Raw genomic sequence first — 22,473 nt, forward strand, 5'->3', positions numbered from 1 at the left:
AAACCTTGTCTGTTCAGCCCTTGGGATGCTGTACAGAGTGTTTGCCTGTGTCTAGGTCTGAAGTCCCTCTCTCTTCAGTCTCCTGTTAACAAACACCCGCTTATTGTAATGGTTTTGGAAAAGTGTGTTGTTTAGCAGTGAATTTCTAACTGGAGCATTTCTAACTGGAGAGTGGATCTTATCTAGTGTTCCATAGGTAGGATATTAGTCTTCACTATATCAGCTTTTCTCACCTGTCTTATGAAGTAATGGCAGAGAACGTACCACCAACCCTTGAGGGTCAAATCCAGCTGTTCATACTGCCTTTGAAACTGCTAATCTTTTAAACTGCATGCCGACATTTTCTTCCTTCGCCAAGGCAGGTAACTCTCAGTCTTTCTGGGAAGCAGATAGGGCTTGCGAAGAGAAACGAAATCGATAGATAATCCTACGCCTCATTTTGCCATTGTTTTGCCCTTCTTCCTCAGGAAATCTTTCTTAGAGCAAGCAGTGTTTGAGATTTGAGTTCCATAGCGGCTTTTCCTTAGCACTTCCCCACTGGGGGATAGCAGGTAAAGAGATTGTGAGGAAGTGGGTAGTGGGGGACAAAAGGAAGACACGTGACGCCAGCATCACCTACAAATCCAGTACCCGGGCCTTGAATGTCGCAGTACATTGGGTGTACATGCGAGTTGGGGAGCCCGCTGGAGGCGATGTAAAACCACACACACACACACACACACACACACACACACACACACACACACACTCATAAATTGCAGGAAGCGGCAAAGGTCTCACCTTCCCCAGCCCCTCACCTGGAGTTTCTGCCTCCGTCTTGTCACTGTGTGTGCTTAGTACTTCTGCTTGACAGCATATTTTATTATTCCCCGCTTGGCTTTTATCACCAGTTATTAGCTTTATGTACATTAGATCGCTTTTCCCTGGGGAGATGCTAATTTCTCTGAGGATTAGGACCTTTCCTTTCGTCATCTTTTATTTCCTATTCCCTGTACTGTGTGTGTTATTTTTTATCAGTTGATGCTCAGTATATTGGATCCATCTCAGAACTTTTTTGAGTCCTGTCATCACGTCACCTTGTTTCTCTTACCTTCCTTACTCATGAGGCTTGTCCCACGAAGGCTGCAGTCTACGAGGGGGATGAGCACTAGACACTGGGGGCGGGGGGGCATGAAGAACCCGGCCCTGCCCTGCTGTGAAGGTCTTGGCCCTCGTGTGACAGGTCTTAGCTGTGGGACTTTGAGGATGTCACACAGCCTCTCTAGGCTTCAGTTTTCTCATAGAAAACAGGAGGCTGCAACTAATTGATGTCTTACGTCCTTTCCACCTCTATCACTTGGTGGTTCTCTGATTAATAAATGCCCAGCCAGACATTGCTGAGAGAGCTAGATGTATCAAGAAAGATTCAATTATGCCACCATATTAATTAATTTAGCTAATGCTTATTGGGTGCCTCCCATGTATTGTTCACTTCTGGTCACTGGGGATCCATGGTGAGCAGGGTTTCTATGATGCTATCCTCCCAGACCTTACGTTCTAGTGGGAGAGGAAGACCACAACCACAGAAACAAATGCGCAGAATGGCTGGGAAAGGCTGGGAAAGAAACGGGCTGTGCCTGGAGAGAGAGGACGAGCTGCCTGGGAGCGCACTGAGAAGCTGAAGCCTGAAACGTAAGCAGGGTCCGGCCATGTGGAGAGCCGGGCGTGGAACGTGCAGAGCAGGGACAACAGCAGTGCATAGTCTATGGCAGGTCAGAAGGGAGCCCTGTGGTGTGAGCAGAGAGGGAAAGAGGGGGCAGTGGGAGCGGAGCGAGACTTTGGGCCACACAGGTCAGAGGAGGGAGCCCTGGCGATGGTTCGTGGCAGGGAAGTGACCTGATCTGATGGCTGTATTAAGGTGATACTCCGGCTGTCGTGTGAAGGCAGAAGGGCTCTTTGGAGAAGCGAGAGTGGAAGCCAGGAGATCTGCTAGGAGATTTGTAAGTGGCTTACATGGGAGATGGGGTAGCAATAGAGGTGGAGAAATGTTGGGAATGAACTCCAGAAGTCCATCTGATCGCCCCTGATGGATTGGGTGTGAGTTAAAGGAAGCGCCAAGGAAGCTTTCCAGATTTCGGGCTTTGGTGATGAGATCGACAATGGCACCAGACCAGGTAGGAGAGACTTGGGAAGGCTGAGGTGTGGTGGTGTGGGGTGGGCGCTAGGCTAGGGGTCTTTTCTCCAGCCCTAACTCCCTGGAACAAGTCCTTAAAATTCCCACATCTCATTTTCACTTGATAAAGCCTGAGTTCTGGAAATAGCTTGTCTCCAATGTTCGCCATTAGAAATAATAGTTAAAAATAATTTCACTTCAGAGATACGCAGTATGAAAGAAGAAATACTAATAGCCAGACATCACATGGAATGATATGTAACCTAACTAGAGGCAAAGTAAAAACAAAATACTGTAAGACTTTTTAACCTATCAACTTAGAAATTGATGATTCAGTGGAGGCTTGGTGGGGTGGCTCATGAGCATGGACTGTGGGTTCAAATTGCAGGTCTTCACAAGTTATTTAACTTCTCTCTGTCTTAGTTTCCTCATCTGTAAAATGGGATAATAATATCATCTAGCCATAGGACTGTTAGATGGATTAAATTCAATGAAGCCCTGGAAACAGAGCCTGGGAATGGTAAGTGCTATTCAAGTGTTCATGAAAATAAATTCCTAGTGTTGCTTGAACTTTGCCCAATTAAAAATTGTTTTGAGTCCCTACTGTGTGCCAGCTACTGTGCTAAGCTTGAGAATAGAGTGGTGATCAGAGGAGGAGGTGCCTGCTCTCCTGGAACTTGTCTAGGATGAGAGGAGGCAGATAATAAACAGGTCAATAAGCACAAGATAACCTTGGGTGGTGAGAAGTGTGTCCTAAACAGGGAGACTACATGTCTCCCTGGTGTGCTGGCGTTCTGTCTGGTTTAGCATTTTTGAACTCTCGAAAGTGTTCCAGTTTCATACAAAAACTTGTACATGAATGATTATAGTAGGTTTATTTATAACTGCCAAAATCTGGAAAGAACCCAGATGCCCCTGCCCCAGGGACTGGATCGAGGAACTGTGGTACGTAGCGTGGAGTCCTGTGTAGCCACAGACAAGACCTACTACTGTGCTTCCCCGAAAACAATACCTGGCCGGACCATCAGTTCTAATGCGTCTTTTGGAGCAAAAATTAATATAAGACCCAGTATCATATATCATATCATATCATATCATATCATATCATATCATATCATAATTTTATATAAGACCGGGTCTTATAGTAACATAAGACCGGATCTTGTATTAATTTTTGCTCCAGAAGGTCTTATAAGTCCGGCTAGGTCTTATTTTTGGGGAAGCACGGTCCTGGCAGATGGACCTCAGATGCACGGTGCTGGGTGACAGGAGCTGGACACCAGGCTGCACCCTGACACTTACACTTAAATGATGCCTGGAACAGGCAAGCTTGCAGGAACAGAAATCAGGAGATTGGTTGCCAGGGACTGGAGGTTGGGGAAGGGTCGTCTATAGATGGACTTGGGGAATTCCTAGAGCTCATGGAGCTGTTGTGTATCTTCATTGTGGTGGCGGTGATGACAGGACTCTGTGTGTTTGCCCAAACTTGCAGAATTACACAGTACCATACAGAGTGTGGATGTTACTGTACACAAATTATCATACCTTAATAAAAAATGGGAAAAAATTCCTATGCAAGAAAAAAATTGTCCCTATTTGAATGTAAGTGACTTGGTCATTCAAGTTAGGAAGGATTTTGAGAGGGAGGAGATGGAGCAGGAAATAGGGAAACAGAGGGATAGAATGAAGAGTGACAGTTTTTTTCCTGAAGGTGGTATGTGTTTATTCCACAAATGGTTGTGGGGCCCCCATGATGTGCCAGGCTCTGGGCACGGGAGGTGCACCTGTAAACAGAACAAATCCCCTCATGGAGCTTAGTATTCTGTATAAAAATGAAAATGTGCACACCTGCTTCCACCTTTCGGAACATATCTTAAGGAAATAAGGAGTGCAATGAAGATAGGCATTCAGAAGTGTTCTGTGACAGCAGGAGGATTGGGGGGGAATTATGGTTAACGTGATCATAATTAAAAGTGATAAAGTGTTTATTACATATACTTATGTGGGGAGGTGTCCATGACATGCAAATTGAAAAATCAGGCATATAGAACCCATTCTCTGAGTGTAAAAAAAATCTGGGATACTACACATCAATTCTTGGGGTGGGAGTAGAGGACTTTGGTATTTTTACTTTTTTCATATAATGAGGATCCATTTCTTTTATATTGGCAATGTAAGTTTTTCCATTTTGAAAAAATATCATTCAAGACAGAAACAAAACAAAATAAATATTAAGCACAATAAGCAAGGAATGAATACCCCCTATTTTCTGCATGAAATTCCATCCTGGAAGGAAGGGAAATGTGAAGGCCAACATTTTGTTGGCAAATGTGAATGAGACTTCTTTTGGAGAAACATGCAACATTCTTTTTTTATTGGAGAGACTATATATTAATGTAATATTTGAGTTAAATATCAGATGGTCTAAGCTATGAAAAATCAAGTTACCTCTTTTCCTGGCCCTCTATAAAGGGGAAATAGCAGCATTTCATATGTCTGTGTTCTTCACTCTTTACTCAAGGTAAAATAAAATAGCCTCTGCTACCAAAAAAAAAAAAAAAAAAGGTGTTCTTTCTGAACACAGCCCTGTTTTTATATTAGAATAAAGTGTACCATACTACTCATGTTCTGTGCATAAATAAGGTGAGTAAATCAGGCTCCGGAAAGCTGTTTCATTATTTGGCCTGCGATCACAGGATTCAGCACCACAGACAGCTACAACTAGCAATTCCCCCAACTAGCAGTTCAACGTTTTACCATATTGTGGTGAAACTGAACTTGTGAAACTCATTTAGTCTGCTGTGCACCACGTTTCAGATTTCCTGTAATCGTGCCTATTGAGAATCAACCTACAAAACGTTATGAAATAAGGCCAATAAGCTGGCTATTCACAACTAATTACAATTGGCAGGAAACAGAGGAATGGTTACTATGACACTTTCTAAAACAGATGAATACATTGACTTGTGTGTAAATCTTTGCAAGTAACTTAATATAAAATTATCCTATTAAATGTGGCACATTATAGATCCCAAATATAATGTCAGCAAAAATGTCAACTAAAATTTGAAAGTTGAGATTTTGACTTTTTTGCATTATTATACTTGCCATTAAATTTGGGGTTCATATCCTATACATTTTTCTGTATCTAACGTTATTTTGAAGGATAATTTATTGCATGGTAGGAATTTCAATTGGAGCTTCTTTGGCAAATACGTTTTTGTTAAGTCACATGGACTTGTATTTACATTCAAAGGCACAGCACTAAAATAGTTACATGAAAATTCACAACTGATAAAGCTTTACATGGCAGGCCTGGCAGTTGAGGAAGGCTGTACAACAGTATTTTTTAATTTTTTAAAACCCATACTCCCTTTTAATAACATAAAGATCCCCCAAACTTCCTTTAATTTATTTTCTAAATTAATTATTATGGCAAATATAAATCAAACATTGATGATCAGAATGGACTTTTCTATATAACCTCCTCTGGATATTCTGGTACAGCCCTCCTGCAGTGACTGGGAGAAGGTGCCTCACCAGTTACCCAGTTAGGAAAAGGTGACTTTATAATCTCCATCTTAAAAGACTGAAAAAAATCTAGGACTTGTGCTGTATTGAAAGTGGTGTATATGTTCGCCATTTTGAGCTCCAAATGGGAGGGGATTGTTTCATCCCAAGCACCCACTATGTGCAAACTGTGTCCCAGACTCCATGTGGGAAACAGAAGTATCTGATCAGTTTCCCTCCAGCCTAGTGAGTGTATAGTTTAATAAACGAAACAAGACACATGTAACTATAATAAAAATAAGACACATGTGACTGTAATAAACAGAAATACTTAACTATAATAAAATAAGATGCATGTAACTATGATTAAAAAAACATAGTCTGACAGTGCTGAAAGGAAAGAACTGGGGATTCAGGACACGGAGAGACAATATCCAGCTCTGCTCTACCGTTTTTGGGGCACTAGGGGAGGAGGAAATTTAGGAAGGTCTTCATGGAGGAAGTGGTATTTCAGTTCAGAAGGTGGAGCTATTTGGTAGGGAGGATGATTTTACTGAGCAGGCATATTTTAAATAGAAGAGTAAAGGAGAGTAAGTCTGGAAATATATATGGGTCAGTGTTCATCAGACTTTGAATGTCAAGCTGAGAAGTTTGGCTTTCGTCTGTTATTCAGCCAGGTTAACTCGTGGTCACGTGAGTAGATGGCATGGAAATGGTAGAGCTGCTGAGTCCCTCTTTATCTGAGAATGCTTTTCATGTTGTACTCAACAAAACAAACATGGGAAGAGGAAACTTAAGTGCAACATGGATGAAGAGATTGGATCTGAGCATCAGTCCACTTTTTATCAGTCCACTTAATGATTCCGAAACGTATGTGTGTTCAACTGGAAAAGTTCTAGTTGAGATGGTCAAACCATTATCAGAGATTGTGAGCCGGGAAGAGCAGATGTGCCTGACTGTTAAAGATGGGAAAAGACAATTTTGTTTGTTAGCAAGGAGAGGGTGCAGTACTCATGCACCCTCTGATGTGGAGCCCACGTTGGGGTTTAAAAAGCATTGATAATTGAATTGGTGAGTTATGAGTACTGAGAAAAATAAAATGTGGTCCTTGGGGAATGGTGGGTGGTGTGTAGAACAGATCATGGTAGACTAGCTTTGTTTTCTTTTCTTTCTTTACTTTCATTTTCTTTCTCTTTTGGATGAGAGGTGATATAATTATTTCAGCAACATGTTTGACTAAATTTCTTTTATTTTTTTCAATTTTTAATTTTAATTTTTAAAATTTTTATTCCCATCCCCAACACCCTCCTCTTTAGCAACAATCGGCTTGTTCTCTGTATCTATGGGCCTGTGTCTGCTTTGTTTTGTTTATTCATTTATTTTGTTTTTTGGGTTTTGTTTTAGATTCCACATATGACTTAGATCATATGGTATTTGTCGTTCTCTGTCTTTTTTCACTGAGCATAGTACCCTCTAGGTCCATCCATGTTGTCACAAATGGCAAGATTTCGTTCTTTTTTATGCTGAATAATATTCCATTGTGTACATGTACCCCCTCTTTTTCCACTCATCGACTGATGGACATCTAGGTTGCTTCCATATCCTGGCTATTTCTCAAAGTTCCCTTTCTTATGATGTTCTTACAGACAAGATGGGACAAGGGTAGTGGCTGCAGGGCCTGGGGGGTGGCAGCGTGCCTGTGTGAACTTGCGCAGAGGATGCTCGTGAGCACAGGATGCGTGTCATGGAGTTACTTCTCCCTGGCACCAGATGCAGCTGCTTCTTTCCTGTCCTGCTGACATTGGGATCAGTGAAATGAGTGATAAAATGGAAAGCGCGCTTACCTCTTCAAAGATGGCATGAAAACAGAATGGACTGTAGATATTTTGGATGAAAAATGAAGGGTCAGCCCAGAAAAGTTGTGAATAGTATAGAACAATGGACCTAGACAAGCAAGATGAAGTTCAAGAAGGATATTTTTATGATTCTACCAATGGGTGCTAAAAGCCAGTTACAGATTCAATCAGTGTAGTTTAGGAGTCTCACATAGCACTTGACATTTTAATGGATGATGTGGAATTAACAGGGTGATTTATATGCCCATGAAGAGGCCACTCTCTTAGATGATGTGGGTAGAAGTATAACCAAGAGATTGGCAGTCTTGCTTCCACATGCCCTTGACGCACCGAGGACGGGGGTACTGTGTGCACCTCTGAGCACCCTGGTCAGAAGGGACTTCAGGCTCCCTGGTAGTGTGCTCGGATGGTGGGAGTTTTCAAAAGCTGCTCCAATAGTTGGGAGAATCTGAGTTCTTCAATAAGGAGAACACGTTTGGGGAGGAAGAGAGCATAGCAGCTCTTTACAGATACCTGAAGTGTTGTCTAGGGGACAAAGGATGGCATTGTTCGGTTCTAGGGAGATGGATCTCAGCTCCTGGCAGGCCAGGTGGTGGTCCTGCTCAGAGGTGTGATGGGCTGCCTAGAGAGCTGGTGGATTTCCCGGCAGGGTTTTCACCCTATCAGTAGGGGGAGCTCCTTGGAAGACTATTAATTACCACATAGGCCATGAGCCTAGAAAAATCTTTAAAAACTTTTTTGGACCTAGGGCTTAGTTAATGGATATTTTTTTCCTCAAGATACATTACCACTTACCTCTAAGGTGATTGTTTGTGACTTTTTATAGTCATGGATGTGAAGCACATGAAAGTCACATACTCCTCAAGTGCAAGGTTACCACAGTTGGTTGACATATTTGCATTTTTTGTTCAATCACACCTGTATTATGAGTCTGAATTTTTATGATCATGTTTATATTAGGGGAAAATGTTTATCTTAGTAGAGTACCTGGATTGAAATCTGGGTTCAGAATAGAACTCTTGCTCATATTGGCTCTGTGAGTATCTCCTGACGAGACGATGGAGCTGTAGGGTGATGTGTGTAGCTGGGTGAGAGGGAAGGGAGGGAAACATTACTTCCTGTACATAATTCTGCCTTCTGTCATTGAAGAAGGTTTTAAATTTGCTTTTCCTGTCTCGTGTGAACTTTCTCTCCCTTTTTGCTTTTGCTTTTCTATTCTTTTTTTTGTTTTGTTTTTTTATTCTGTCTTTTTTTTTTGCTTTTTTTTATTATTAGTTTCAGGTGTACAAAACAATGTAATCGTTAGACATTTACAGCCCTCACAAAGTGATGACCCCCCGCCCCCAATCCCCAATCTACTACCCCTCTGACATCATATATAGCTGTTACAATTCCATTGACTCTATTCCCTATGCTGTACTCCACATCCCATGACTATATCTATTAATATGTATTAAATTATAGTTAAAATTTAGTATTATTCAGCTTCAGCTTCAGGTGTACACTGCAGTGGTCAGGCATCTACACCGTCCATGAAGTGGTCTCCCTAGTAAGACAAGTGCTCATCTATGCCCTACAAAATCTTTACAACATTATTGATTATATTCCCCAAACTGTCTTTCATATACCTGTGGCAATATTGTGGTTACCAATTTGTACTTTCTAATGGAGTCTTACATGGCCATAAAGAAGAATGAAATCTTACCATTTGCAATGAGATGGATGGACCTAGAGAACTTTATGCTAAGTGAAATAAGTCAGATGGGGAAAGACAAATACCATATGACCTCACTTGTATGTGGAATCTAAAGAACAGAATAAATGCTTTTCTATTCTTGTTCTTGTGATAGTGACTTTTGCTTTTATTCTTCCTGTGTGCTCTGTACAATTTCACCAACAGGCAGCTTTTCTTTTCACAGCTTCCGCTTTCTGTACGGGTTTTACTTTCCTGTCCCTGTCTCTGCTCTTAGCCGTATGACCTTGGGAATGTTACCTTCTGTGTTTCATTTCCTTACCTGGAGATACCTAAATAAATAAATAAATAAATAAATAAATAAATAAACAAATAAATAAATAAAGGCAAGGGATGTTAAGCTCTATCTCTGGACTCCATTGCAAATATTAAATAGCTTAAATTAAGATTAATGTTTAAATACAATTAATTAGAATTTAAAAATTAAATTTTGTAAATATGTATTAGTGCTGAGAATAATTCTTGGCCCCTAGGAGGTCCTAGCTTTCCATGTCCTCACCAATGAGTAACATTTATTGTTTACTGACAAAGACAAAGAAAATCTGTTATGTAATTCTTTAACAATCAAAATACAACTCTTTCTAGCAAGACACCGATCTTACACCTGTTTGTCACTGTTTAGCCATCATGTTGTGGATTGTGGTGTATGGTGCTCTGTTTTGCTCATCACTACTGAGAAGAATTCATTTCTTTCTTTCTCCCAGCCTCGACAATTCAAACCAAAGAGGGCTTATAATTTTGCCCACAGAGAATTAGAGACACTCCTTTTCTGTGGATGACCTACGTCTGTGGAATTTCTAATTCTCCCTGACTTCCTGGGACACCTGTTTCCCCACCCAGAGAGCACAATATTTTTTTGTTTTGTTTTGTTTTGTTTTGTTTTTAACTGCTGTCTTATTGATTTACCTGCATTCTTTTTGTATTTGTGCCCAGAAGACATGTGTATCTTCAAGGAGAACACTTTTAAGGAGAGAAATGAATACGCAAAGGGGGTTCTTGAGAATCCTCTCTGTGTCAAGGAACCAAGGCTGGGATCAGAATATCAGCACCTTGGTTAGGCTTGGTATTGGGGTCTGGCTAGGTCTGGGGTACCACTGATTTGCTGAAGACAGGCATGGAAGGAGATAGAGCAGGAGAAAAAGAATATGGGAGACAGTAATGAAGGGAGTGGGGAAGATGACCATAAGTGAAACATGGGAACAACAGAAGTACAGTATGGCAGGGAAATGAAAGTATACTCGTGTGTACAGGTGTGTGTATTTGGATAGGATTGTGTGAATGTGGGAATGACCTAAACCAGGATGTTCATGTGTCTTGGGGCAAGGGAGAGAAGGGTCAAATAGGAAAAAATGTGAGAAGCAACCAGCTTATAGAAAATGATCTCCATAAATATAAAAAGCACATATTTATGTATAGATGCAAAAGAAATGAAAGGAAAAGGGAGCTCTGTCAACTGCATTTTTCAGGATGCCCATGGTAGGTTTTCAAGTGAAAAATTAAGTTGGGGAGGTAGGGGTTGGGTTGGAGAAGAACGTGGAGGTAGCTGCAAGTTATTGGTGATTTTTTTAGTCTTTTGTTCTTTTAGTTTATTATATTGTTTTATAACACATACATTATAAAATAAATATATACTTGTATGTATGTATATATATGTATACACATATATAGTATATATACAAAGATATATATGTGTAGATACATATCCACACATAGTCTTTTGAATATATGAAATAACATATAAACAATGCTGAAGGGAAGCTAAGTGGGTTGCCATGTAACCTATTTTAGTAGAAATATCACAGTAGCCTCCCATGTAATTTGTGTGTGTGTGTGTGTGCATGTATGTGTGTGTGTGTTTGCATATGTGTGGCCATATATGTTTGTATGAATGAAGGGAAAGGTGTGAAAGGCTGTTCACTTTGAATCCCCTTTGGGGGAATTGGGGACGAGGCAGGACATTGTACTTTTAACTCTCCCATCTAGTGCCTAATAAAATGTATTGATCATAGCAGGTTAAACAATGTTAGCCTTGAGTTGAGTGGTTTACTGATCATCTGTGAGTTCCTTTTGATAGAATTTTAAGTACTATGTTAGATTTTAAGTTCCATGAGGGCAGAAATAACATTGATCTTCATCATTCATTCAATCATTTGCTTATCCATGCTACAAGTACATATTAAGTGCCTAATACATATGCCAAGTAATCAAAATATTTTTTTCTAGCACACTGAAGTTTTTTTTTTTAAGTGAAAAGACAGGCTTCCTGGTCAGGATGGCAGAGTAGGTAACCACTGTGCTTGCCTCCTTTTATGACCATATCAAAATTACAGCTAAATTAAGAACAGCCATCATTAAGAACTGCCTGAAGTCTAGCTGAACAGAAGTCCTACAACTAAGGACATACAAAAGAAGCCACCTCGAGACTGGTAGGAGGGGCAGAGATGCGGAAAGGGCTGGTCCCACACCTGCCTGGCACAGTTAAAAATTGGAAGGGGTATCTTGTCTGCAGATGTCCCCCCTAAGGGGATATCTCCCCACACCAGGCTCCCCAACCCAGGGTTTCAGTGCCCAGGAGAGAAGCCCCCACAACTTCTAGCTGAAAACCAGTGGAGATTGTGGCTGGGTGAGGTGGAGGGTGCCTGGAGTCCCAAGTGTTCCTCTGAAATGTCCCACACATGGATGTACTCGCTGATGGACTCACTCGCTCTGAGCTCCAGCGTTGGGGCAGTAGCTTGAAAGGTGCCAGGAACATACAGAGAGGAACTGAATTGTCTGGCTTCAGGACAAGGGCTAAAAGGGCAGCTTTCTCATGGACAGAAGTGCTGGCAGAGTCCATTATTTCTTAATTGATCCCTACCCCTCCCAATATCCAGACACAGCTGGCTGCCATATCTGAGTCTCCATCAACCTGGCTAACAGCATTTGTCTGCCCTAGTGATTCCCTGAGACCCCACCCCACTGAACTTGTGGACCCACCCAAGCCAGACAAGTGGCTATTCCATACAAACAACTTGTCTTGGCTCATGTTGCGTACTTTCCTAAAATCTCTCAAATGTTCACAAAACCCAAACAAGCAGGATCTGGCTTTGCCATGTCCCATGCCTCTTGCTGAGCAGCTCTAAGCCCAGCATTGGTGTCTTGGCCTCTCAAGGCACCTCCAAACCCAGTGCAGGTGGTTGCCATCTGCAGATTTATTTGTGGCTCATACCAGGGGACCCCAGGCAGGGCAAAGACTGTGGCTGACCTTGGCCTGTGGTGAAGCCCCTCTTAGGAGGCCCTGAGGCCAGCATGCCTGGTGGCCTGCTTTGACTCACACCAAAATACCACCCAGCTGCCTCTGCAGATGACATACCCAAAGGGCAGACTGGGCAGGCACCAGAGCACTGCTAAAGTGAATCCTGCTCCATAGGGATGAATCCTGCTCCATAGTGAATCCAGCCCCTCCACAACAGCTCCTCCACTGTAGTCATGGCAATAAGCCTGAGGGTCAATCCCTTCCTTTAATGTGCAAACAGCTACCAAGACTCAACTACAATAAGAGGGCACACACAACCCACAAAGAAATGCACCAAGTTCTGGTGACTAGGGAGACTGTGCCACTGGGCCCCTCAGGACACCTACTACAAGGACCTACTACATAAGTCCACTTTACTAAGCCTGGGAGACACAACAACTCTACCAATACATAGAAACAAACACAGAGAGGCAGCCAAAATGGAGAGACAAAGAAACATGTCCCAAATAAAACAACAGAACAAAGCTGCAGAAAAGGAACTAAGCAAAATGGAGACAAGCAGTCTACGAGATGCAGAGTTCCAAACACTGGTTATAAGGATGCTCAATGGTTTCAGGGAAAACTTCAACAAAGAGATAGGAAACATAAAAAAGAACCAGTCATAAATAAAGAATACAATAACTGAAATGAAAAATGCATTGGAGGGAATTAACAGTAGATCAGATGAAGCAGAAGATCAAATCAGCAATTTAGAAGATAAGGTACTAGAAAACACCCAATCAGAACTGCAAAAAGGAAAAAAAAATTCCAAAAAAAAAAGGGGCCTCTGGGATAATATCAAGCATACCAAGATTCGTATCATAGGGGTACCAGGAGAAGAAGAGAGAGAGCAAAGAATGAAAACCTATTTGAAGAAATAATGATGGAAAACTTCCCTAATCTAGTGAAGGAGATAGACCTACAAGCCCAGGAAGCACTCAGAGTCCCAAACAAGATGAACCCCAAGAGGCCCACACCAAGACACATCATAATTAAAATGCCAAAGATTAAAGACAAGACAGAATCTTAAGAGCAGCAAGAAAAGAGCAGTTAGTTACCTACAAGGGAGCCCCCATAAGACTGTCATCTCATTTCTCAACAGAAACTTTGCAGGTCAGAAGGGATTGGCAGGAAATATTCAAAGTGATTCAAAGCAAGGACTTACAACCAAGATTAATCAGCAAAGCTATCATTTAGAATCAAAGGACAGATAAAGAGCCTCCCAGACCACAGAAAGCTAAAGGTGTCCATCACCACCAAACCAGTACTACAAGAAATGTTAAGGGGGCTTACTTAAGAAGAAGAAAAAAAGATAAAAATGTGATTAATAAAATTGCAATAACTACATCTGTATCAACAATTACTCTAAATGCAAGTAGATTAAATGCTCCAGTCAAAAGACAGGGTGGCTGAATGGATAAGGAAATAAGAACCTTACAAACACTGCCTACAAGAGACCCACTTCAGATCAAAAGATACACACAGACTGAGAGTAAAGGGATGGGAGAAAGATATTTTATGAAAATGAAGAAAAAAAAAAGCTGAAATAGCAATACTTATACCAGACAAAATAGACTTTGAAACAAAGAGACAAAGAAGGACCCAGTAATCTCACTTCTGGGTATTTATCTGAAGAAACCCAAAACACTACTTTGAGGGGGCATGTGCATCCATCTGTTCCTTGCAGTATTGTTTACAATGGCCATAATGTGGAGGCAGCCTGGGTGTCCATCGATGAATAAATGATAAAGAGGAGGTGGTACATATGAGTACATGCAATGGAATATTGCTCGGCCATGGAAGGGAATGGGTTCTTGCCATCTGCGACAGCATTGATGGACCTGGAGGGTATTGTCTGAGTGGAGTATGTCAGACAGAGAAAGACAGATGCAATGTGATTTCACTTATATGTGGAATCTAAAGAACAAAACAAACAAACAAAACAAAACAGAAACAAACTCATAGATACAGATAACATTTTGATGGTTACCAGATGGGAGGGGGTAAGGGGATGGGTGAAAATGGTGAGGGGATTAAGAAGTACAAATCAGCAGTTATAAAATAGTCATGGTGATATAAAGTAGAGTAGAGGGAATATAGTCAATGACATTATAAAAACTATGTATGCTGTCAGATGGGTACTATATCTATGGGAGTGGTCACTTCATAAATTATATAAATGTCTAATCACTGTGTTGTACACCTGAAACTAATATAATGTCAACTGTAATTGAAAAAGAAAAAAATTAAAAATGAAATTAAGGTAAAACTGCGGGCTATTATGAAAGTTCATCAGAGAAGGACCTACTCTTTTCTAGTGGACCAGTGGGCTTCCTAGAGGAAGTGGTTTTATGCTACAAACTGAAGAATACAAAGGAGTTGCTTGAATGAGATTCGGGGAAGATTCCATATTCCATTTCAATGAAAGAGCATGTGCAAAGGCCCTGAAGCAGAACATGTTAGTATAATGAATGAGGACAGTGTGGCCTCAGCCTGGAGAGTAAGAGGGTGAGGAGGCCAGGAAGGTGTCTGGATCATGCAGGCCTTGCAAACTGGAATAAAATTTCCTCCAACTTTTTGTTTCAAAAAATTTCAAGGCTATATAAAAGTTGCAAGTGTAGTAGAGTGGATCACCTACATTTTCAAATTGATAACATTTTGCTATAGTTGCACACTCTCACACACACACGTGTGCATGCACATGCACAAACACATGTTTTTCCATTCGCTGAACCACTTGAGAGTAAGTTACAGACAACATGTCATGTTAAAAAGCATATCACATTTAAAACCACGTATCTTCCCAAATCAAAGATTATCTCTGATATAATCACAATACTATTGTACACCCAAGAAACTTAACACTGATAAAATACTTTTACTTAACATACTGTCCATGTTTAAATCTTGAATTGTCTCAACGATGTACTTTGCTAACTTTTAAAAAAGAAATCCAAGGACCAGTCAAGGACCATACATTTTGTTTAGATATCTAGTGGCATTTTGGAGGCAAGTGTAGGCTAGTTACAGTGGTACCTTGGTTTTCAAACGTCTCCATTGATGAACATTTTGGTTTACGAACGCTGTAAATTTTATGGATCTATGGTATCATTAGATAGTAAAATTCATGCTAAATTGCTGTTTGAGGGGTTGATTGTAAAGGTCTGGAACGGATTAATCCATTTTGCATTACTGTCTATGGGGAAACAGCACTTCGGTTTTCGAATGTTTCAGAACTCGAACCGTCTTCTGGAACCGATTACGTTCGAAAACCGATGTACCCCTGTATTTTGTAAAACGTCCATCAGTTTAAATTTGCCTGATTATTTCTTCAGGGTGAAATTCAGGTTGAACTTTTATAGCAAGGATACCACGTGGTGATATGAGGCACTGACAACTACCTAACCTCGGGAGTACTGATGTCAGTTTCTGTTACTGATGATGTTAAATTTGATCAATCAATGAAGGAGCTGTCCACCGGTTTTTTCCATAAAGATAAACATTTTCTTTTGTAAGAAAGAAAGTAATCTGGAGGATGGTACCTTGAGATTCTGTAAATATTCTGTTCCCCAACAATCTTTCACCCAATGGTTTTAGCAAGCAGTGGTGTTCCTTGCCCAAGATAATTATTGCTCTGGTGATTGCAACATGGTGATTTTTCTAATTGTATAATTTTTCCTGTAGTAGTTGGTAGTCTTCTGTGAAGAGGAGCCTTCCTTCTCCTCCACCCTTTTAAAACAGTATTAGTATGGACTTGTGAATTTTTAAAATAGGAATTTAAGATCTAATATATGTTTATCATCCATTTCTAACATTAATTATTTTAATATTTCCCATATTTGGCCAGCTGGAGCCCTTTAATATTTCCCATATTTGGCCAGCTGGAGCCCTTATCTGAAAGATTTTTGAGAAATAATATGGATTGGGTGAACGAAACAATAATATGAAAGTGATGAATAAATGTGTGTTTGCCATGCCTTCTTCTCCTGAAAATGTCTATTGGTCAATGTAACATGATTTTATTTCTGTTTGTCTCTAGGTCTTACGGACTAATTGGCTCTCACTCAGCAGGCACCTAACAGATAAGTCATTTGTATATCAAGACAATGCTTGGTTTGAAAACCTCTCTGACAATAATTAAAAGCAGTATCTCAATGTGACGTTGTTGGGGGGCAACAAGCACCTTCAGAATTTCCTATGAATCAAACAGCAGCTTGAAGGAAACCCCTTTCCCTCAAGTAGGACTGCATGGCAAGCAGCCCTCACTGAAGGGTGGAAAATGAGTGTCCCATTGGCTCCCAAGAAATCGTGTTACGCTCAGTTGCAGGACAACAGAAAGGGAACAAAAAACAATAATGAGAGTCTCCTAAGTCTGGGAGACACAAACGCCAATCGGATCATGGTGGAGGTCAATCCCCCTCGCGATGAGTCTGAGCCATGTGACCTGACGGATGAAGTTGGCAACGCAAATGCACGTGAGCCAGGAAACAGTACCCACTTCCATGAGGAATTTCACCAACTTCAGAGCGTTGGGAAAGGATCGCAGGCTGGCCCCACCAGCCTGAGAGATTTAAAATTTTCTTCGACGGTTGGAGGGGAACTAAACGAGGAGCACACGACGCAGAGAGGCCCCGCTCTCCTGCAGACCCCGCGGAGTGTCCAGGGGTCAGGCCTGGCCAGTTGGAGGAATGTTGTGGGTGAAGCCAGTGCAGACGCGTTGACTAAAAGGGGTGCTGAAATCCCTCGACATGCTCCCAAGAATAAATTGGCAAAGACCCTTGACAACGAGGAGCTGAGAAGGCATGCTTTGGAAACGGCCGGCGGCTCTGCGGCCGCAGTGCACACGGTCGCGAAGGGGCGTGCGGGGAGCCTGACCAGGCAGCTCCCGCCACCTGCCCCGGGTCGCGTGATTGGGGGTGGGGCGGGGCTCCAGAAGACTGTGACAGCCCCCTCCCCAGGGACAGCTTTTCCTCCAGCTGACAGGACTTCAGAGGGAAAGAGTGTGCGTCATCCCGAACCATCTACCTCAGAAACCGAGGACACCGCCTGCTTAGAGACCCAGATGGAGGGCGCACATGTGCGGGAAGTCACCGACGCCAGCACACCGCGTTCTGTCAGTCCGCAGCGTGCTCTGGCTTCAACGGCAGCTTGGAAGGAAGCCCCGAGTGAGCCGGAAGCACAACTAAGTCAGGGAAAGGGAGAGCCCAAGTCAGAGCTGACATGTGTCCAGCCAAGGGCCGTGCAGGACTTAATGTCACCCCAGGCTGAGTGTCTGGGGTGTCCCAAGGACGACAGTGTGTTACCCCTCGACACAAAGGGGCCGGGTGGGGAAGCACAGCAAGAAGCCGCCACGCAGGCACTCAGCAGCCCTCCCCGCGGCAACCCCCACCCGTTTGGCGTGGGAAGAGGCGGGAGTGAGCAGGACAAGGGCCCCGTCCACCTCGGCGAGCAGGGTCCTCTTCAGACCACCCCCAAACAGGGCCCTGCTTCCCTGGGAGCTGCTGATAACCAGGCCCCTGGCAAAATTTCACCAAGCGCAGCTACAAAACTGGGTGACTCGTCACCCAGCAGCATGTCACCAGGGGATGGTCACGTGGCTGTTATTCCTGACCACCTGCCAGACAGGACGCCCTCAGATGTTGGTCAGGAGAAAGAGAACAGGGATCATGTTACCATTTTTACTTCAGATCCTTCTGTAGGAGAGAGCAAAACTCGGGTCCCTGAACCCCTTGACCTTCAAAGCAGCAGCTCAGAAGCAGGGGAAAGCAAAGAGGTCACTACATCTGCTGCTGAAAATAGAAACCATCTAGAGAGTGTGGTTAAGCCTGAAAGTCCTCCAGCAAGAACAGATTCCTTTCTTGGTGTCCCAGCCCCTCTCCTCCCAGAGAGAACTGTGAGTGCGACCCACCAGCCTGCGCCACCCAGTATCAGTTTTCAGGACTCCAGTATGTTGATTGCGAACGCGGGGTCACCCTCAGCTGCCCCACCTCCCACCGACAGCGTGTGGTTGTTGAACGCGTCCCCGAAAGTGCCTGACAAGAACCCCTGCCCCAGTGGGATCCCCAAGCCTGTCTCCACACATTGCGAGGACACCCCTTCCTCACAGGAGGGCCTGGGAAACCACCAGGCTGACAGAACAGAAGAAAGGCCAGAACCCAAGCCCGGCGTTTTGCCCAAGCCCAAGCACGTGAGGCCCAAGATTATCACCTACATCCGGAGGAGTCCCCAGGCCCTCAGCCAGGTGGACACCTCGCTGGTCCCAGTGGGACTTCCGTATGCCCCACCCGCATGTGACACGCCTCTTCCCAGAGAGGAGAAGGTGGCAGGCAGTGATGTGAAGCCGGCTGTCAGCCTGTACGAGAAGTTCAAGCCAGACTTGCAGAAGCCAAGGGTCTTCAGCCCTGGACTGATGGTGTCTGGGATCCGGCCCCCAGGCCACCATTTCAGCCAGATGAGTGACAAGTTTTTGCAGGAGGTAAGAGAATGTCATTGTGATACGATCTGTTAGGTGAACACCCTAAAGTCCGTTCCGTATTTTCAATGCATCGTGAAAACAGTATATTCTCTCTTCAGAAGTTGCAGATTTTGGTGGATACCCTTGTACAGAAATAGATGTTTTTAATAGAGGGGATTGTAGACAAAGGGACATTTTTGACTGGAAAAGTTTGATGATCATGACATGGATCTAACATTGAAGGAGACTCATTTAAATTCCACTTGATAAAATACACATGAAGTTAGATAAGTATGCATTTAAATTGGCTTCCATGTTTAAATAAGTAAACATTGTCTTTTAAAAGCCAGCCAGATCAATGGAAAAAGAAATCCAAAATAAATATGTTGTTCAAATTGGTCAGACTTAATCCTCTGGGGGAGGGTATTTCCCTTGTGGGACAATCTCATATTCACACATGTGAGGAACACAGTGAGTAGAAAATAACATATTAGGCATGGACTTGTTATTTTAAGTCAAAATAGTAATTATAGCTAATAATTTAGTTGAGCGCCTACTATGTCTTGGGCCCATGTAACATATTTAATCTTTGTCAGTCTTCAACAGTCCTTACTGTAATTCTCTGGAGGTTGGGGTTGCTGTTTTTATCATTGTATAGATGAGGAAACAGACTTGGAGAAGTCTGAGTACCTCACCTGAAGCCACAGAACAAGGGCGGGGCGCAGGCGCTCCCCTACGCCCTTCCCATCTCCTCACGGTGCTGCCCTTTCAGTACAGGGTGCTGTGGCGAGTCATCCTTTCAGAGCTCAGAGAGAGGGTTGGTCTCCTGAAGCAATCTCCTCATGGCAGGCAGAGGGACCAGTTGAAAGGGAAGCTGGCTCAGCTCCCTCCTGTCCCTAACATCCTCAGGTCTGCCCAGGACACTCAGAACACAGGCTGGAGCCCAGAGGTGGCTTAGCCTTTAGGGTGTACTCAGTGTGGCTCCATGCCCTCCTGGCCACTTTTCCTTCCTCCACTCTCCCTCTGCTGCCCCTGGCCCTTTGCACTTCCCTCTGCTTGGAAAGTTCTCCCAGATATCTGAATACGTTCTCCTTCGCTTTCTTTTGCCTTTGAAGAAATTGCCTTCCCTTCCTTCTTTCCTTTCTTCCTCCCTCCCTCCCTCCCTCCCTTCTTTCCTCCTTTCCTTCTTTTCCTCATTCATTCATTCATTTATATTTCTAAATTTTACATTATTTTTTAAAATTTATTTTTCAATTACAGTTGACATTTAATACTATATTAGTTTCGGGTGTTCAGCATAGTGGTTAGACATTTATGTACCCTACAAAACGATCCCCCTGGTAAGTCTAGTACCCATCTGGCACCATACACAGCTATTACAACATTATTGGCTATATTCCCTATGCTGTGCTTTACATCCCCGTGACTATTTTGTAACTACCAATTTGTACTTCTTAATCCCTTCCCCTTTGTCACCCAGCCCTTCAACCCCCCTCCCATCTGGTAGCCATCAAAATGTTCTCTGTATCTATGAGTTTGTTTCTGTTTTGTTTGTTCATTTATTTTGTTGTTTAGATTACACATATAGGTGAAATCCTTCACTTTCTTTAGGTCTCTTTTCAAATCTCACTTCATTGGAGAGGCTGCCTTCCCTTTGAAACCCCTTTCTCTAGTTTCTTTCTTTTTAGCACTATATCCCCTTGATATACATACGTTTTTGTTTTTGCTGCATTAACTACAATGTGAAGTCCATGAGAGCAGGGCCTTTTTCTGTTTTTAGTTCCCCGCTGTGACCCCAAGGTTTAAAACCGTACTGGCATAAATACATGCTCAAAAACTGTGGAATGAAAGCTGAATTGTGAACTCGCATATGCTGGATCCCATTGAAAGTGAACCACAGCTCCCTAGAGATAGGAGGCCTGAGGTCAAAGTTGGACCGTAGCTCGATTGACTGTATCGACATTTTTACAGACTGCACTGATCACAGCAGACGGTGTCAGCTCTGGCACTGAGCGAGCGGTGAATCCACTGTCAGCCCCAGGGCTTGGCCAAGGCTAGCACTGACCAGGTCCCCAGCTAGCTGACCCTCTGGCCTGCCTGGGGGCGGGCCATTAGCATTGAGCCACGTGGCTGGTGCCCTGTCTTCCGACTGTAGGCTTGCTGGAGAGGCTTCCCCACTCGCATCTCTAGAGAGAGGATGCTGGCGGGAGAGTTCAGGGCCTGGTCTCATTGGCAGGGGCTCCTCTCGCTGACAGGCTGCAGGTTGTCCTGTTTTAAGTGCACTGAGAGTATGTTCCAGGCAGAGGGGCTGAAAGGGGCCGTAGGCAGTGGCATCTCATTCACAATGAACAAATCGCCAGTCGGGTTTTATGCGTTAGTCTCTGAGCTTGATTAATGTGATTCTTTCTCAAATTTCCAAAAATGCATCTCCCTGGGCCTCCGAGGCTCAGGGTCTGGGCTCTTTGCAGAGGCAGGGCCGCCCCTCGTGAAGCCCCTGGCGGGCCGCCGTCTGACCTGCCCCCTGACCCACCCCGGGGCTTTGGGAACCAGAGCTGGTAAATAACTGAATGCACCTTTTCTTCTCAAAGTATCACCGCAGAAGTAACCAACTTGTGCATGATAGGGCCCCCGAATCTGGCATGGCGGAGTATCTCTTTGACAGGCACACACTGGAGACAGTGATGAGTGCTAAGCCTTAGGCTGGCTTCCTGTGGCCACCTGGTGACTTGTCTGGTCCCCAAGGCAGTACGTGCATATTGGGGTTACCCTTCCCTTTTCTATAAGTTGTACCAAAACATCCATTTAAGTTCTTTCATTTGTACCATTTCTCCAAATAAAATACTTTGATACCTCTTGCCCCCACCCCTCCAAAAAAAGATCCCCTACAGTTTTTTCTACGAAAACACATTCGTGAGAGAATATTTGGAGATGCCGACAAAACTCCTCTCATTGTCTGCAGTTCTTTCTCTGTGATACTTCTAAGTTTTCTTTTGTGTATTGATTTTCTGTATTGCTTCTACTCCCTTCATAAAGTATAGAATAATGTATATATTATATGCACATTCCCCCCGAAATATTTTCTATTCTTAGTCCTCTAGAAGCCACCTGAATGTTAAGGAAATGGAGTATGGGTGTCTGTGTGGCTTAGTAGTTCTGAGGGGGTTCAGAGACCCCGTTGGTGTGGGGACAGCAGCACTGCTATGCACCAGCCACTCTATCTGGGGACCGTTTTCGGCCATGAGCAGAGCACCTGAGGCTCAGGCCTTTTTCTCAGGCTGCAGGATGGAGCAGAGATGCCCCGGGTGTTGAGCTGGACTAATTTTTGTGATAACCTTCTTTACTCAAAGGTGGGGAATAAGCTGGCCCCTGGCTTTGCTTCTATGTCTGCAACTTGCCGTGTGCAGGCTTGGTGTGGGGGTGGGAGGGTCTGAGGACCGCCTCCCCTGCCACTGGGCCCCAGCTCCCACAGGATGC

At 43.4% G+C, this 22,473-nt stretch overlaps 1 protein-coding gene across 1 annotated transcript in view; it reads left to right on the plus strand.

Moving 5' to 3' along the window:
• Positions 1–22,473, plus strand: part of MTUS2 (microtubule associated scaffold protein 2) — a 508,660-nt gene that overhangs the window by 154,924 nt on the left and 331,263 nt on the right. The window contains exon 3 of the mRNA XM_033104383.1: positions 16,585–19,020. Coding sequence (XP_032960274.1) covers positions 16,825–19,020 — 2,196 coding nt within the window. The 5' untranslated portion in view covers positions 16,585–16,824. The remainder of the gene's footprint in view (positions 1–16,584; positions 19,021–22,473) is intronic.

The sequence above is a fragment of the Rhinolophus ferrumequinum genome, chromosome 4, assembly GCF_004115265.2.
Source record: "Rhinolophus ferrumequinum isolate MPI-CBG mRhiFer1 chromosome 4, mRhiFer1_v1.p, whole genome shotgun sequence".
NCBI lineage: Eukaryota > Metazoa > Chordata > Mammalia > Chiroptera > Rhinolophidae > Rhinolophus > Rhinolophus ferrumequinum.